Here is an 18,367-nt window from a genome sequence, read left to right on the forward strand (position 1 = left end):
TATATCTAAGTTTTCCTCAGAAAGTCCACAAGGCTGAAATAGCAACCTTCTTCAACAGGCCAAATTTTACTTTAAAGGCCTTTACACTCACGTGCTGGAAGAGACAGCTAGCTGCCTATTTGGAAAACATTTCACACCCTAACGAACAGGTCAAAACTATCAGAACAACAGAAAAGGAAACCAAGAGTATAGACTGGATATAATTCTACAAATTGAAAGTAGTGCTGCCAGAAATGTGCTGCGATTTTTTAAGATTAAAATGAATTCACTTGCCCTGGCCGGTTGGCTCAGCGGTAGAGCGTCGGCCTAGCGTGCGGAGGACCCGGGTTCGATTCCCGGCCAGGGCACATAGGAGAAGCGCCCATTTGCTTCTCCACCCCTCCGCCGCGCTTTCCTCTCTGTCTCTCTCTTCCCCTCCCGCAGCCAAGGCTCCATTGGAGCAAAGATGGCCCGGGCGCTGGGCATGGCTCTGTGGCCTCTGCCTCAGGCGCTAGAGTGGCTCTGGTCGCAATATGGCGACGCCCAGGATGGGCAGAGCGTCGCCCCCGGGTGGGCAGAGCGTCGCCCCTGGTGGGCGTGCCGGGTGGATCCCGGTCGGGCGCATGAGGGAGTCTGTCTGACTGTCTCTCCCTGTTTCCAGCTTCAGAAAAATGAAAAAAAGAAAAAAAAAATGAATTCACTTAAAGTAGAAGGTGGTTTAAAGGCTTCATGGGGTTCCATTAAATATTTTCCTCCCTGATGAAATATTACCAAATGCGGGTGCTACTAATGGTGACATAATCTCAGTCCCTGATGGGCTGTAATATGGGACACAGTCCAGTAAAGTGGTAAATTTATGGCACTGAAAGTACTTTACATTTATCCGAGATTTGGTTTGGTTTTTCAAATCTAACCTGCCACTGAATAGGTCCTAAGCATATGGTGTTAGTACAATGTCTGTTTAAAAAAAAAGAAAAAAAAAAAAGATGATTCTTTCAGGGAGGGGGAAAAAAAGAACAGTGCTTTCAATGTTCGGTATCCTTTACATCTGCTGCTCAGCTGGAAACACTGTTAAAAGGCCATTAGAACCTTAAGGTAACAGACTTCGAATGCTATGAAAGCCGTGGAGCAATTTGCTGTTTGTGTTAGGAGTATCAGCCCCAGCCACTTCCTTTTCAAGGGCTGAAAACAGCTTCTGTCATGAGCCGTGAAAATCAATTCCACAGTAACCAGGCTGAAATGTGGCTTAAGGTGGTGTACCTATAGGCTGGCGCTACACAGCAGAGACTCCTCCTGGGCATCCGTGGCACCTTCCAGAAGCCCCACACAGCAGCTGCCGGCAGTGCCTGGGAGGGAATGAGCAGACTTGGGACTTCCAGGAACCTTCAGGCTTCTCTCTTGGGACACTGGTTCTCCCTAATGCTTAATCAGGTTAACATCAGAATTGTCACCCTGGATGAAAGTAGCTTTAGGAAATGTCGAACTGGGAAAAGTCGGCTCTTGCTCATTTGTAGTCCATCTTTCTATGTTTCTTGATTATAGTAATTGTGAGAAAGGCTCCCTTTCTTCAAAATAATACTGTTTCAAAGACTTTCAAAACATAGAGCATTTTTAAACTTTTTTCAAATACAAGGTCATACTTTTGAAAATAAATACTTCAGAGGAATAACTATGGTTTTTGTCAAGAGTTGTACTGTATAAACTAATGGTTACAAAGGTTAAAATCCATTTGAAAATGTGTTCTAGATTTTTTCAGTTATAGGAAATTGTTTTTCCGGTTATAAAATGCAACCTTAGTTACAACACAGAATTAAGATTATTATAACCTATATTTCTGCATATAGTAAACCCTTTGTTAAACTGAAAACCTTTGTATAATTTACTAAACATGTTCTGGAGAAGAATAAATTGCCACTCTTAAATCATAGCAATTGCCTTACATTTATGCATGTAACTTCTTACAATATTAAATTATTTATCTTTCAATCAATAATGTAGGCTTAAAAATTGATTCAAAGTTAATTTGTTAAATTAAGATAACTACAAAATGAGCCTGGCGTGTGGTGTGGCACGATGAATGGAGTGCCAACCTGGAACCCTAATGTCGCTGATCTGAAACTCTGGGCTTGGCCATCAAGGCACATATAACAAGCAACAAATGAACAGCTAGACTGAAGCAACTACTTCTCATCCCCAGGTAAATATCTATAAGTAACATCTTTAGGATAACTACTAAATGAAAAAAGTATAATTTCAATTTTTTTTTTAATGAAAAACTAACATAAGTACCTAATGTTCTGGCTGGAATTTAAGTGGCTCACTCTATAAATATGTATTTCCTTGAGTAAAATAGAAAAATTGTGTATATACAATTTCATCTGTCTATTGTAAAAATCACATCATGAAGATTTCTGATTTTAAATAATATCCCAGTTACTTTTTTTAAAAAGAGAGGAAGGTGGTAATTGAAAAGCAATTACATATAATAATTTTGATGTTGATGACATAAGATTTGCCATTTGCAACTGACCTTTTATGAGAGCCATGTGGTAATACAAGTAAAATGAATACATTCTTTATTGCAGTCATATAAAAAGATTGGCCTAAGCTTTTAACATAGTACTTGACCTCCTGGTGTCTGACTACCCCTAGTCTGTTAAATAATATTGAATAAGATACTACTTAATCAAATGAGTAGTAAAAGCACAATAAAAGCCTTTCACACATTAGCACTTGATAATGTAAAAGTAACAGTAAACTATGTTTCCTCAGTACAATGCAAAGACACAGCTGGAAGAGAAGCTGTAACAGATCAAGTAGGAGTGGTCAGGAATCCCTCATTTTCAAATCATTATTACTTTAGAATTACAAATTCTTATTTTCAAACCAGAACTCTCATTATGTCAAAGATCATTTAAACTTTTTAAAAACATTTTGTTAAACCTTTTGCTGTTAAAAAAATAAAAAGAAAGAAATCAGTCATTTTAAATTTAACCTTTTTTTTTTTTTTTTAGGTTTTAAAAGCTCCCAATTGTTGGGATTTGGAATGAAATAGGAAAAACAATAGAGCTAAAGGACAATTTATTTTTTTTTACTTTTTCAGGAAAAAGTTAAGGCCTACCATTTAAACATATCTGTAATATCTAAAAACATGGTGGTTTTTTTCAAGTTCATTTCACAATTACTAATGAATGACTTATTGTGACCCATTGAGAAAATATTATTAAAAATTAGTCACCTTTTTTTTTTTTGGAAGATTTCAAAACATTTTCTTTGCAAAGAAAATAGTTGCTTCTACTTCATAGCACCTTGAAGAGGATACATCTCTAGATCTCTGAAATTTACCTGAGAAGCACTGGCCCCTGCTTATCTCAACTGTCCTGGGGGTAAAAAAACAGGGCGCCAATTTCTCAAGAATTCCAGAAATCAACGTACTGCAAACAGACTAGTAAATAAAGCCTACAGATCACAATTGTGCAGGACCGGAATATATTATGCTACCTCTTTCGCTGTGAATAAAATTAAGAGTGACCATCTCTAAATGTAGTCTCTGAAAAGTCTAGAAATCAAGGGAGAAATGGCTATATCTGCACTTGGGAGGCTAGTGCAGGAAAAACAGCTCATCAAAGAGATGTGAGGGATGGATTACTCTTGGCCAGAAAACTTCTAAAAGGACAAATAATAATAACAATAATAAATCATCTGTACCCATAGAAAGCCTGCCAGATTAGCAAAGAATAATAGGGATCTTACAGTGAAAGAAACTTAAAAGCTTTCCAGTTCCCTTTAGAACAATGTTGAGGTTCTCTCCTACTCCCTTGGCAGCTGGCATAGACCCTTTTTGTTCCAAACTTAGGTAGTAATGGATGGAATCAATCCAGTCTTTCTCTCAGTCCCTCTAGTGGCCAATGTAAACACCTGAAAAAAAGGCTGAGGAGATCGGGGTACAGTATGGAGTAACAACAATTTCTGGGTGGAGATTAACCCAAAATCAAGGTGACTGCCTACCTGAGAAAAACCTGTGTTTAAAACTACATTGAATGTGCCCAGAGTGTGGCCCCGGAGACTCAAAGCACGGTGCCTGACCAAAAGCATCAGTGTCATCTAGGAACTTGCCAGAATGTAAATTAATTATAGGCCTTACTTCAGAACTACTGAATCAGAAACTTTGGGAGTGGGGCTCAGGCATTTGTGTTTAACAAGACTTCCAGTACCATATTTTCCTCATGTATAAGACGCACCTCCCCCCCCCCCCCCGAAAAATCTAGGGTCTAAAAACTGGATCCATCTTACACAGAGGTTGTAGATTTTTTTACTCGCATTTCTCGCTTTTTCGCGCTTGTTGTCTTTGCGCCCATTGTTTCACACTTGTTACCGGTACATTACAGTAGGTTACATTTTGCCATGTTCTGCCCAGAAATGGCTCAGAAAAGATTTTTATACAGTGTGAATTGAAGTTAAAAGTGATCCAGTTTGCAAAAGTGAATGAAAATTGTGTTGCTGAACTTAAGTTTGGTCCTTCTCCAACTGAGAAATCAATCTGAGACAGGCTACGAGAAAAAGAAACCATACTGAAAACACCATGGGAAAAGAAGGCCATGAGAGGCAAGTCAGCAAAATGGTCTAATTTAGAGAGGGATGTAAGATATGGGTTGAAAAGCAAGGGTAATTGGAATTCCTGTGTCCACAAAGATGGTTCAGCATGAAGCAAGAAGAATTGCTGATGAAAAAGAAGTTACTGGTTTCAAAGGAGGACACAACTGGTGCTTCAAGTTCATGAGACAGAATGGACTGAGCATGTGTACACACACCAGACTTGCCCAAAAGATGCCTGAAAGCTATGAAGCTGAGGGTCGTTTTGTCATTCAGTGTCGGAAGACACATCAGTTTGAGTTGAGACACATTACAAATATGGACAAAGTTCCCCTTCAATCTGATGTCACAAGTAACAGAACTGTTGATAAGAAAAGAGTGAAAACTGTCACTGTCAAGACAAGTGGACATGAAGAGTCATTATATAGTTGTTCTAGCTTGTTGTGCCAATGAAACCAAGCTGCCTCCTATGCTCATCTTCAAACACAGAACAATGCCAAAAGAAGACATTCCTCTAGGACTGATTGTCCACGTTCATGACAAGGGTTGGATGGATCAGGATGAGATAAAGATCTCATTTGAGAAAGTTTGGAGAAGTAGACCAAGTGGGCTCTTATGCAAACCTGCCCTGTTGATGCTTGATCAGTTCAGGGCACACATAACAAAAAACACAAAGATGATTGCTGCAGAACAAAACACAAAACTTGCCATCATACCTGAAAGCTTGACATCCCAGCCCCAATGACTTGATGTCAGCATTAACAAACCCTTCAAAACTGCCATGAGAGACGAATGGAAACCAGTGAATGAAGTCTTCTGGGGACAATTTGATACCAGCAGGAAGAGTGAAGAAACCAACTATAGGAGAAGTTTGTACCTGGGTGAAAAGATTTTGGGATAATATCAAGATTGAGGTTGTTGTCAAGTCATTGAAAGAAGAAGTATGGCATTTCAAATGCCATACATGGAACTGAAGATGAGGCAATATATGAAGACAGTGATTCATCATCAAACACAGATGAGGACAAGCTAATGGATGGGGGTTTTGACAGTAATGAAGAGTTGTATGAATTTTATGATGAATAAAACTTGCGTTCAATAACTTCATGTAATACTTTTTTTTTTTCAAATTTTGGGCCCCAAAATTAAGGTGCATCTTATATATGGGAGTGTCTTACACACGTATACATGGGGAAATATGGTAATTCTGATGCATGTTAATGTCTATGAAGCTTCGCTCTAGATCACTGTTTCTCTTTCCTGTATACACATCATAATTACTTGAGGTGGGGGGAATAGATATGTGTATAAATATATACATATTGGGAGAGGGAGAGAGAGAGGGAGGAAGAGGGAAGAAAGGAGACCAGACCAACTAAATCAGAATATCTGAAGATGGAGCCCAAGTATAAGCACTTGTATTTTAACCTCTCACATGATTCCAGTATAGCCATGGCTCTTTCCAACGTGAAAAAACCAACTGTCAAATTTTCAGGTATTTTGTGAGCTGGTTGTTAAACAGTTACTAGCTTAAAATCAGTCACAATGGGAAAATTTATACCATAGAAATTGGCAAAGGCTATAAATCAGGTCTCCTTATACCTTGCCTCTCTGAGAGCCAATTGTTAAACATTTATAAGTTCAACACTGGCCAGAGTTCAGAAACACTAGACTAAAGCTAGAATGCCAAATACCTACTTAATTCAGACAGTGTGAGCATTCTCTCTCAATTGTTTCATCAATCCTCCATTCTTTGGATTCTTCTAAGATTATGAAAACTAACCAGGCAATTCAGTGGCCACACACTTGAGGAAGATGGACACTAGCCCTTGTGTGAGGATGTAACTATGATTGGTCCAGGTCAATGGCCAGAGTCCCTTTCTTTTTCTTCCAGGCACAGGAAACAGAAGCAACTCTGGAATGAGAAAAGTGACTAAATCTTCTGGTGCACTTCTGAGGGTAGTCTGCCTCACCACTGAAGACATACATGTGAGGAAAAAGCATCTCTTTTGTGCCTCGGGCCATTATAATGAGGCTTTGCCTCTTTATACTCCAGCAGCCATCTAGTCATCTAGTTTCCATAGTACAACTGACCTGGTAGAATGCGGATCTCAAGGCTGAAAGATGGAGAGAAACGGGGACCCTGATGATACTATTACATTCCCACTTTCTCAATCCTAGAACTGCTCTGTGTTGGGACTTCTAATATAAAATAATGGGTTTCCCTGAATGTGTAAGCCAGTTGATTCAGGATTTTCTGAAACCTTTAGACAAAACTATCTTAAGTGACACCAGTTAATTCAGGCAAGAGTTTTAATATCTTGTCTCGTTAAGCTCTTTAATTGCAACTTCCAAGTAGCAGAGTAAATATTTAAAGTGGTTTTTTTTTCTTTTTAACTTTGCCTCTTCCTTCTTTGAAGAATTCACTCACCCCTTCCTCTCTCCTGTCATCTTTGGTGAGGACCCTCAGCATCACATGCTTTAGTATCTGAAACAGCCCCCTGGCTTTCCTTCTTCTCTCCCCCTGGGCCTTTAATGATCTGCCTTCTTTTTCATCCTCACTGAAGTGCTTGACCAATCAAAATCAAAACTTTCACATACCACTTCACTGCCGAGAACCTAGGATGATGACCTACTTCCTGCTGGATAAAATCTAGGATTTTGAAAGCACATCAAAAATCCAACCGCACTCTATCTGTTCAATATCATGTCTCTCAAGTTATGAGGGACCCCTTTCTGAACTGTGCTGTCTCCCACATGCACTATTTCACTCACGCATGTAACCCACCATGAAGGCCTTCTTCCTTGATGCCCCTTTGCCAAATAAATGTTACCCATACTTAAGATTTCTGTCATGGTTAATTTTATGTGTCAATTTGATTGGCCAAAGGGATGCCTAAATAGTTGGCAAAACATTATTTCTGGAAGAGATTAGCATTTGACTCAGTATAAGTAGTGGTCATTATTGGTAGGCATTATTTAATCCCCTGGGAGCTCAAACAGAACAAAAATGGAGAAGGAAAATTCCCTTTCTCTCTTCCTCGGCCAGAATGTCCATTTTCCACTTAGGACATCAGAAATCCTGGTTCTCAGGCCTTAGATTCTAAGACTTGTACCAGTGCCTATCCCCCACCCTTTTCTCAGGCCTTTGGCATTGTAGGATTGAATTATGCCACCACTTTCCTGAGTCTCCAGCTTGCAGACAGCAGATCATGGGACAGCTCAGCCTCCATACATACGAGAACAAATTCCTATAATACATCTCCTCAAAAAAAAAAAAAATATATATATATATATATATAATTTATTATTGAGTAATCTGTCATATATATATGTTATCTGTCATACATATATGTAATCTTGAGACAAATGCAGAAATATAAATATATCCTATTGGTTCTGTTTCTCTGGAGCACCATGATAATAGAGTCCCAATTAAATATGACCTCTTCTTTCAGCAAGGTCATAGAATCCACTTCATTCTGTGATTCTTATCATTAGAATCAGTAATGATATTTGGCTCTTAAGCCATGGACACAGCATTGTTTAAATCTTGGGGAGTAGAGTGACAATTTAATTAATTCTTCATCTTGGTGAAAATTTTAAGATTGTTTTCTACACTGCCACCGGATAAAGAACTGTGACTTAAGTTTCAAAATGGGCATAGCTGATTTACACACATTTTGATAATTCTACACTTTCTGAACGTTAACAGTTCACCCCACCTTATCTGGGAAATCCCTTTTTGTCAGCCACACTGGTCTTCTTAAGTCCTCTGCCTCTTTTATGATGTTAAGTACCATCTCCACTAAAAAGCACACATACACTATGTCAGAGCATTTATATGGCCTCATAAACTCAATTAATGTTTCTGGGATACTTCTCTCTCTCAATCTCTCTCTCTTTCACATACACACACAACAGTTTCTATTCATTGTCAATGACATTGCAGGTGCTCAATAAATAACTTTTGACTAATAGTCTTTTAATGGTATCAATTTTACCTCCTACATATTTCTACTTTATTTCACTTCCACAGTCACCACTCTGGTTCAAAGCTAAAAATCTCTCCTTTCCCTCATTGGGAAAAATCTCAATTTCCCAATGAATATTGCTTTCATTCTCCTCTGATCCATTCTCTACAGAGCAACCAAAGTAACACTTCAAAACTATGTCCAATCCTGACTAGAACACTTCCTTACTGGCTTCTTACTGCTCTAAACCAAAGGCCAAAGTCATTGTAGTGAGTTCTAGGGATTTCAGGGCTGATCAAGGAAAGGACAGGACCAGAAGGTGACAGTGTGACCTAAAGAGCTTTATTTGGGTGTAACTTTGACACATGGCATATGAAAGGATGTCCCTCACAGCATTAACCCTTCCAGAGATAACAGAGGGGCCATTACCTCTGTTAAGGGAAGAGGTTAAGGGAACTCCCAGATTAGAGGAAGAGGGTGATTATGTATCTAGGCCCTGTTGCTCAGCCTCAGGATATGGAGGGTAGCAGTAGCTTGGAGTCTGTTACAGGCCCCAGGTTTGTCTTACAAATGGCTAGCAGATGTTGGGTGCAGTTCTGTGGGGTACAAAAAAATAGGAAGGCTCTAAATGATTAAAATATGCTTGTTGGGCCTGTGTTCAAAACAACTAGATGTGTAAAAACATTAGTTTAGCATCCAAATATGTAAATATGGAATCAAATTTTAATTTTTCTTGGTTACCAACTGGTGCATTCGTTTTAACATATTTTTCATCCAAGTTTATTAAAAACTCTTAAATATTCCCATTCAGGTTTATTAGATTTTTTTTAACTTTTACCTAAGACTTACCACTACGAAACCCCTTATGTATAAATATGCCATACTAGGGAGTCAATTACACTTTCAAATAGTATCATTGTAAATCACTGAAAAATGAATAATCCTGAAGAAATCTATGACATTATTTAAAGTTGAATTATGTGCCAGCTAAAGAATTTAACAGAGAAGAACTTGGTCTGTAAAGAGTATAAGCACCAAGTGTAAATGAATACTAAATATTCTGTTTATACTGGCAAGACTACTGTACGCCACCGTATTGGCCTTGAAAGAAGTCTTTGGAAAAATGAGAATTAAGGAGAAAAAAAGCCTTATAATGTTACATTGGTGAGCTTGAATATAAGATTAAGCTATTAAAATTACTTTATCAATTCCTTTACTATAATTTGTAACCTAAACTTATATTTCTATACAAATCTAGTGACAGAAGGATAGGTCACTCTGGTCTAAAAGGACTTAATCATTTTAAATTTTTTAAGTGTTCATGAATCTCACCCATAATTATAAAAGAACACTGGTCATGCATGCTTTTGTGTAAATTATGATGCAATGTTTATACTATAATATTTTTAAGAACATAATGCTGTATATTTTAAATCACTTTTGATAGAGACCTACATTTTTATGCACAGGCTTTAAAGATGTGAGTTTTACGTAAAAAAGTATATCAATCAACTAGAATGAACTCTTATCCTCAATGATGACATATTATCTTCTAATTAACTTGCTTAAGATAACCCTGTTTGCCAGAATCATTCAAAAATTAACTCCCAAATCAAGAATTTAACAAGTGGCACTCCTAAACGCCTAGATTTTATATTGTTTTGATACCTGAATTTAATCTGGTACTTTTAGAAATCTAGTGACTTGTCAAATCATAAAAAAATAAATCTCATGTTCATCTGACCCATTATACCTCACACAGTTCTCTGAAATGACTTTGAAGATATATGCCAACAGAGGGCAAAGCAGTCAAAAATCAGGCAGATAAATGGAAATTAAATAATTTATCCCCAACTAAGATATTTAACATGTCTGTAAAAGGGTTCCCAAACACTGGTTTTCTGTTCCGTTAAGGTAATATCTGCATGCAAACTGAAAAAAAGATTTGTGTTAATACTAAACACATTAAGTAAGACGGTTTGCTGGGGAAGCAGAGGGAGAGAGGACCGGTTTCCTGGAAAGCCCACCAAAAGAAGGAAAGACTATTGCACAAAGGCCTGGTACAATGAAGCATTACATATTCTCAAACTTGCAACCCTAAAAAAAAGACGAAAAACATTTCTAGTATATCAGCAGAGGATAATAGTCTGTATTTTTTTTACTTTAGACTTTGAGATAGACTTTTAGATTTTTGAGATATATTGCCATCAAAGAGATGAGAAAAAGTTTAATACTTTATTTTCTAATTAAAAAAATGTTTTTCAATCAGTTTACATTCAATATTTCATTGTTTTAGCTTTTAAGTGTACAGTATAGTGGTTAGATAAGCAAACACTTTACAAAGTTTTCCCCCTGATATTTCCAGTATCCACTTGGCACTATACGTACTTATTGCAATATTGTTGACTATATTCCCTATGCCGTACTGTACATCCCCATGACTACTTACTAACTATCAATGTGTCCTTCTCAATCCCTTCACCTTTTCACTCAGCCCCCCAACCCCCTCCCCTCTGGCAACCATCAGTCTATTCTCTGTATCTATGAGTCTGTTTCTATTTAATACTTCCTTAATATCCAGCTGTAGTCCAACTCTCAAAATAACCAAGACAGAAAAAGGGACAAAGTGAATACCGAGAACAGAGTTAGTTACATAGATTTTCCCCTAATCTATGGAAAGAGACTATCCTTCTCCTTCTACCCACATGAGAGCTTTCTACAGTAAACTTTGTTGGACTAACCCAGTATTTCAGTAGGCCCAGGATATTAAAAACAACCAACACAAGTTCTTTTGTTCCCACCTTTTATATAACCACATCTATACAACTGACAAGACAGGGAAAATGCATAAATAAGCAAGCAACTTAGTGGTGGCAGTGTGGTCAATTCTTGAACATAAAATCCAAGTCAAAGTGATTTTGAAAATTATAGATTTTGCAAGTAACAAAACATTCAGCAAGAACTGTGAGGAAATATATATATATGGTGATTGCTAATACAAACTACATACAGTATTAGATAAAGAAAAAAGTGATTTTGCAATCCATTCATTCAACAAATACAGAATGACAGTGGCCATGGTTAATTAAGTCTTTGGACTCAAGTGCCTGGGTTAAAATTCGAGCCTCCTCATTTTCTCATGGAGTCGTCCTTGGGTAAATTAATTATTTAAGTCTGCCTCTTGCTCAATCTTTTCCCCTATAAAATGGAGATGATGTTAGTGTCTACCAAGTTATTATAAGGAGTCAATAAGACAATGTTTAATGTTTTAAAAGTAGGTAATGTTTCAAATAGGTGCTGGGTACATAGTAATTTCTAAATAAGAGACTGTAAAATAAAGTAACATTTGATAATTAATGGAAAAAAGTGACATACAGACCAATAAGTCACCATTAGCCAGCTACAAAGTACGAGAGCAAATGACTCCAAGAAGGCTCAAAGCATAAAATAACAGCACACTAAGCCTCAAACAGCATTTTCTGAATTGCCCTGACTTTTAAGTGAATGCTCTTTTCAGCTGTGGAGCTCCTTTAGAAGTTCAGAGCCATCAGGATACGTCAGGTTGGAAAATGAGATGATATTATTGACGCTCAAAAAAAGACTGAGATGTTTCACACTGACCTTTGCTCAGAATAACAGTTCCCACAAAGAACTTGATGATCCCCTGCTCAGTATCTTCTCAGAAGACAGAACAAGAGAAAATAAGCAAGCACACCTTAAAGGCTTTTGGCTAGATATCTGGAAACATTTTGATACCACAAGAATTACTAAGTATTAGAATAGGTTGCTGAGAGAGGCTTAAGAGTTGCCCCTTTGGAGGTCTTTCAAACAAGGACAGAGAGTCTATCTGATCTGCCTGGGATGCTTTAAAATCAAGGCTGAGTGAAGATTAATAATACTAACGGCTCCTTGACAGCCTCCTCCTTCCCAAGCACTCTCTGAGAGTGTAACTTTATGTATTACCCATCCCAGTCCCTGTCTGTTGAGATTCAAGAACTCCCCTCTTTTCCTAGAATAAAAAAGAACAACACTATTTCACAATCCAGAGTTCTGAGTAAAACTTTAATAATGTTGTGATGAAAAATAATGTCCTTATTACTTTTCAGTTATGTTACCAGGCAAGCTACCTGCAAATAGCTTTCAATTAGAAACAGATCTCATGAATCTAAATTCTGAACAGCAATTCCTTTAAATTCATTTTCTCTGGCAGATAAATGGCATATGCCATTTCTCAAGCAAACCATTCAAAGTCCAAACAAGGCAGAGAATGAAAAGCGCTTCAGAGAAAGGATAACCACAATATACTAGATGATTAAATGTAAATTGTATCAGTAACTTGGGAGGAGAGGAAGAGTGGGTTCATTTAATAAAGAAACATACTTCCTAAGTGATCAGTTCAACAGTAATACCTGGCACTGAGTAAAGTTTATTTTGGGGGAAAAAAAGTATATCCTTAATATACAATCATCTTACAATTCATTTATTTTCCTACCAGATGTGCCTCTGACCCTACAGTGACCTGTACCTTTATAATTTCAAGTCAACAGCACTCTTAGTCCTAAAAAATGAATAACAAAAGTGCACACATTTTAGAAATTCATAGCCATTAGCAAGCACCGTACTTGTCAAAGGGTGGAAGAAAAAAGAAGGGGGGCTGTAGTTAAAAATCTACTCAAGAGTTTGTTTGACCCTCTGTAAATGTGTTCAGGAAAGTAAATGATGACTACTTCAATCATTTACACTGAAAACCTTCACCTTGATAGTAAGGAGATTCGTATCATGTTAAGCATGAACGGTAGTCTCCAGAAAGTCCCATTATCCACTAAAGAATACTGAAGCAATTTAAAAATACTTAAGGGTTTTCTTCTTTGAGATACCTTATCTGAAATCATGTTAGGGAAATATCTGTGTTTAAAAGACACAGTTTGAAAAAGCCCACATTAGAGGAGAAAAAGTTCCTAAAAGAAGTTATCCATACCACAAACCTTTTAAAAGTTGAATTCCCTGAGATTTGGGAAGGGGGGTAAGCAACACTGATCCTTAGCAATTAAAAAGAATGAAATTACAGTAGACAAAAGGGAAAGGAGTTGAGAAACTTAAGGAGCTGGAGGGGTAGCCGGTCTCTATTCATTGATTAACAAATTAAGGAGTTCTGGAAAAAAAGAAGAAATGACAGGGGTGGAAAGGTAGTCTTATAATTCACTACGGTTTCTGCCTCCGACTTACCAAAGGCTGGCTGTGTCTGCCTCAGAATTTGAAAAGGTTCTCTGAAATACTGTTGGCGTGATGTAGGGGCTATTTTTGTAATGCCTAAATTCACGGAAATGTATTGTTTCAGTATAAGTAAAAAAGCCTCACTGGTAGAGTTTGTAGATCATAATAAAATAGTAATTCCACTCTACTGTATATAGAAACTGTTATGTTTTAAGATATTTGCAAATGCTTTTCATCCATCAACCAGTTTTTTGGCAAAACGCAGAAAGGCTGATGGAAACAGCGTTTTGACTTGAGCAGCTGCGGTCACTGAGGACCTCAGCTGCCAGTTTGAGCAGCCCGCGCCGTTGCAGCATCTCCTGGCCTCTCTCTGCTTCTCTCAGTTCATTTCTCTCGCAGCCACAGGATTAGCTCTCCCCGACACGTTTCATTCACAGAGCCCCAAAGAAGATGGGATTCGGTTGGAGGTAAGAGCCGGAAAACACGCACTCAGGCTGCTGCGCAAGTTGTTGAAAACCAAGTGCTACCTACACACCGGCACCGAGAGAGCGGGTGAGGACTCTCGAGCTCTCGGTGAAGTAATGTTAGTGGCCGCACACGCAGGGGACACTGGGTCCGCGGACCCTGAGATGAATCCACTATTGAGCAACCCGCTTAAGTTGGCTCAGTTTCCTAGAGCCCGCGTACGAGGCCGCGCTCAGGACCCAGCGCCGCGCCGGGAGGCTGGGGTGTCCTCCCCCCGCCCCCGCAACCTCAAGTGACCAACAGCAGCCGGGGAATCGCTGAGAAACCGTCTCGGGAAAGAACGCCCCAAATAGGAAACAGGCAGTCGGAGAACTCCCAAACCAGCCCGGAACTGCGGAAGTGAGGAGGCCGAGTCCCCCGTTGGTGTCCCCCCAGCCTGGCCCTCACCCAGCCCGAGCACCCCGCACTCTGCCTGCCCGAAGTGCAGAAAGAGTGGAGCGAAGGACTAAGGGAGCTCTCGGCGTCTCTCCACCGCCCCCGCCGGTGCGAGGGCGGGAGTGGAAAAGGCGCCACTCAGACTGTGGCGCTGGGCAAACTGCGGCCGCAGTTTCTCCAAGTTTGCCCCAGCGAAAGGCGCGGGGTGGACGCTCCGCTCCGCGATCTGCTTTGGCGCCGCGACCACCCCCGAGTGTCCCGGCTTCCCCGGCCCGCCCGGCGGGAGCCAACAAGCAAGGGGGCGCAAGGGCGCGAGAGTGGAGGGAGGGAGAGAAGCGGGCGCTCCCGCGTGTGCACACAATGAGGCAGAGGAGACGCACACCTTCCCCCGCGGGAGCAGTCGAGGGAGCATCCGCCGCCCGGCGCGGTGGCGCGGCGCCGGGAGAGCCCTGACAGAAAGTGAGCACCAACAACTCAGCAACAGGGGGAAGGAGGAAGGCACCAGGCGGCCCGGGATGTGTGGCCGTGGAGAGCTGCCGCCTGCCGGGGCCGTGCACCCGTGCTTACCTGCGATCTCCTGGTAGGGTATGTCCGCCAGGCTGAATCCCTTGGCACCGTACGCCTGGCGGACCTCGCCGCAGCTCCGAGCCTTCACATCCGCCCCGGCCGGGAGGGACAGCAGCAGCCCGGAGAGGGGAAGAATCACAGCCCCGATCAGAGAAGGCATGGTGCAAACATGCAAATCCAGCTCGGTGAACCCCACGGTCCGTGCGCTCTTCACCTTGCCCCTCAAGCCGAAAGCCCGCCAGAGCCAGCGGCGCGCTCCTCGCCGCTGCCCAGCGTCACCCCCTTCCGCCAGCCGAGGGGACGAGCAGCGCAGCCCTCTGGACTGCGCTCGCAAACTTTTATAAGCCAGATGGAGGATGGCAAGCCAACCGGGGCTGGCTGGGAAAGCAGCCGCCTTGATCCTCTACCCCCAGATCGAAAACGGTGCAATAAAAACCAGAGAGAGAAGGAACTGTTTCAGAAAACACGATGAGGGTTCAGAGCTGCGATCCGAGTTCCGAGCCGCAGAATCCTAGAGCGCAGCGAGCTCGGCTAGCTGAAGTGTGCAGCGAAGGTGGGAACGCGCGCCGGCTCTCCCGGGTGGGAGGTGGACAGGCGAGCGCGAGTGTGTGCGCGCGCGTGTGGCGGTGCGAGCGCGAGGTGCTTGGGGATGTGTCTGCGTGGCGGTATGTGTTGAGGATATGCGGCTTCCAAAGGAAGCCTCAGCTTCACACAGGCTGAAGAAGCCTGTGAGAGCCCTCCTGAAATATGAAGAGAGAAATCCTGGAGGCAAAAGGGAAGGAGAAAGGAGGGGAAAGAGAGAAACGTGCTACTCTGTGCACAGCCCGAAATTCAGGGGCAGAGTCTAAGGGAAAACCCGGACTGGATCTATTTCTACTTGGCAGAAGGAAAAAAAAAAAGAGGGGGAAACGTTCCGGTTTTCTCATTCCCATCACATCCTTCGTACTGATCCAAAATACTACCTTAATGACTTAAGTAATCAGTTTAGAAACACAGTATTATAAATCAATTAAATCACATGTTATTAAACTGTATTTTTGTGGACATAAAGGACAGTGCAATTTCTTTTTCTTTTTAATTGTTGCTCTCAATACGTTCATGACCTAGTGAAACAAAGCCAGCTTAGAAATAAACACTTAGGAGAACCCCTCAATAGCAGAGCACAATCACCACTCCATTTAATTGTCTAATTTCTGTTTGTCTTTGTTTGTTTTTATTTTCTAAAGACAGTTTGTGCACACGTTAGAAACCAGCAGTTTTTAAATTTTTGTTTCTGGATTCAAAAATTTTCCCCATTTTAATTTAAAATATTCCATAAAAGATTGTCTTGATTTCCAGAGTGTTGAGGAACTGGAAGGCTAAGAATACAAACCAGAACACAGAAGCAATAGGAGAATGAGAGAGTATGGAGCTCTATGGGGTACATGAAGGAAGATATTGGGAAACGAGTAGTATCTCAAAAAAAAAAAAAAATAGTAACTCCCTTCTCTCTCCCCAAATAATCTTACCTACTAGACTTAACATTTTCTTCAAGGTTAACAGAATTCTCAAGTGGAAAATCATTTCACTTCTTCCTGTCTTCCACTCAAGTTCTGTGCAATGGGATAAAAGTGAAAACTCTGGGTTGGCTAATTTCCATGGACTTTCTTATGTTAATGACACTGAACTCTGCTATGCAGAAGTCTGTGTTAAAAACCCAAAGTTCCTGCAACTACTAAGGTAGTTACATCTTAGAGAAAAGAAGAAAAAATAATGGTTATTCACTAGCATGACCATATGTATGTTTGACCAGCATGCTACTTAGAAATGACTATTGGGTAATGTCCAGTTCTATGGAGCTTATCTGTAGTATAAAGTGACACATGAAGATGTTTTTCTGACGATGTCTGTTGATGACAAGAATGACTAATGAAATTTAAGTCAATTTTTTTCCACCGTCATAGTGATAATTATCTACATCATCATCATAAAACATTCCTCTCTTTAATAAATTCCTCCTCTCTTTATCCACCAAAAAACCTCTCAAGTTTAAGATCCAACCTCAATTAAGTTTTAAAAATTCTTTAAAAAGGTTGCTGTCTTATTTACAGAGGGACTTTTTCTTCTTCACAAATCCATAACATGTCTTTCAGAAAACAACAGTCACATTACATATTTTTTTTCTCTTAAAATTTTAGCAGAACTCCTATCTTTATTATAATTTTACTAACTGGCAGACCTTAAGTTTCTGAACTTATGTTCCTCAAAGTCTGAAATCAAGATAACAAAATACACTCTACTGCCTGACCAGGCGGTGGTGCAGTGGATAGAGCATCGAACTGGGATGCCGAGGACCCAGGTTCGAGACCCCGAGGTCACCAGCTTGAGCATGGGCTCATCTGGTTTGAGCAAAAGCTCACCAGCTTGGACCCAGGGTCACTGGCTCGAGCAAGGAGTCACTCGATCTGCTGAAGGCCCATGGTCAAGGCACATATGGGAAAGCAATCAATGAACAACTAAGGTGTCGCAGTGTGCAACGAAAAACTAATGATTGATGCTTCTCATCTCTTCGTTCCTGTCTGTCTCTCCCTGTCTATCCCTCTCTCTGACTCTCTGTCTCTGTAAAAAACAAAAACAAAAAACAAACAAACAAACAAAATACACTCTACTGTCTTTACGGACAAACAGTAGAATTGGTAGGACTAAAAATTGCTACAGCCAACTCATTATGTCCATGGTATTTGACATGATCTCCATCAAACTTCAGTTTCTGTCATAGTCAGGTGATCAGTAACCCAGAGTAAGGGGGTAAATACAAACATAACATCCTATCCTTTCACACTGGGACTTATAATTTATCCTGACCATAGCAGTACATAATAGATAATGCAACAAAAAGCACATTTGACATAGAGAAAAATGAGGTAAAGACATAGTGTATATGGTTTAAATTATTTAAAAACTGATCAATCATTAAGTATTTAATGAGCATTCAGGGCAAATATACAGCACTAGGTTATTGCACATAGTTCCTACACTTATAAATTGATCTTAGTGTTTGTGGCAGTGTTATGTTAATATAACATAAATGAATTAGTTAAATCCCATCAGGAATGGGAAACAAGTTAGGGTAGGATTGTGAACTTTAAGTAAATCTCTTT

The 18,367-nt window shown here is 40.1% G+C and overlaps 1 protein-coding gene across 1 annotated transcript in view; it reads right to left on the bottom strand.

The window, feature by feature from the left end:
• GPC6 (glypican 6) overlaps positions 1-16,190 on the bottom strand; it is a 1,355,246-nt gene extending 1,339,056 nt beyond the window's left edge. The window contains exon 1 of the mRNA XM_066380690.1: positions 15,228-16,190. Within this exon, the coding sequence (XP_066236787.1) occupies positions 15,228-15,387 (160 nt within the window). The 5' untranslated portion in view covers positions 15,388-16,190. The remainder of the gene's footprint in view (positions 1-15,227) is intronic.
• Between the last annotated feature and the right edge of the window lie 2,177 nt (positions 16,191-18,367).

The sequence above is a fragment of the Saccopteryx leptura genome, chromosome 4, assembly GCF_036850995.1.
Source record: "Saccopteryx leptura isolate mSacLep1 chromosome 4, mSacLep1_pri_phased_curated, whole genome shotgun sequence".
In the NCBI taxonomy this organism is placed as follows: domain Eukaryota; kingdom Metazoa; phylum Chordata; class Mammalia; order Chiroptera; family Emballonuridae; genus Saccopteryx; species Saccopteryx leptura.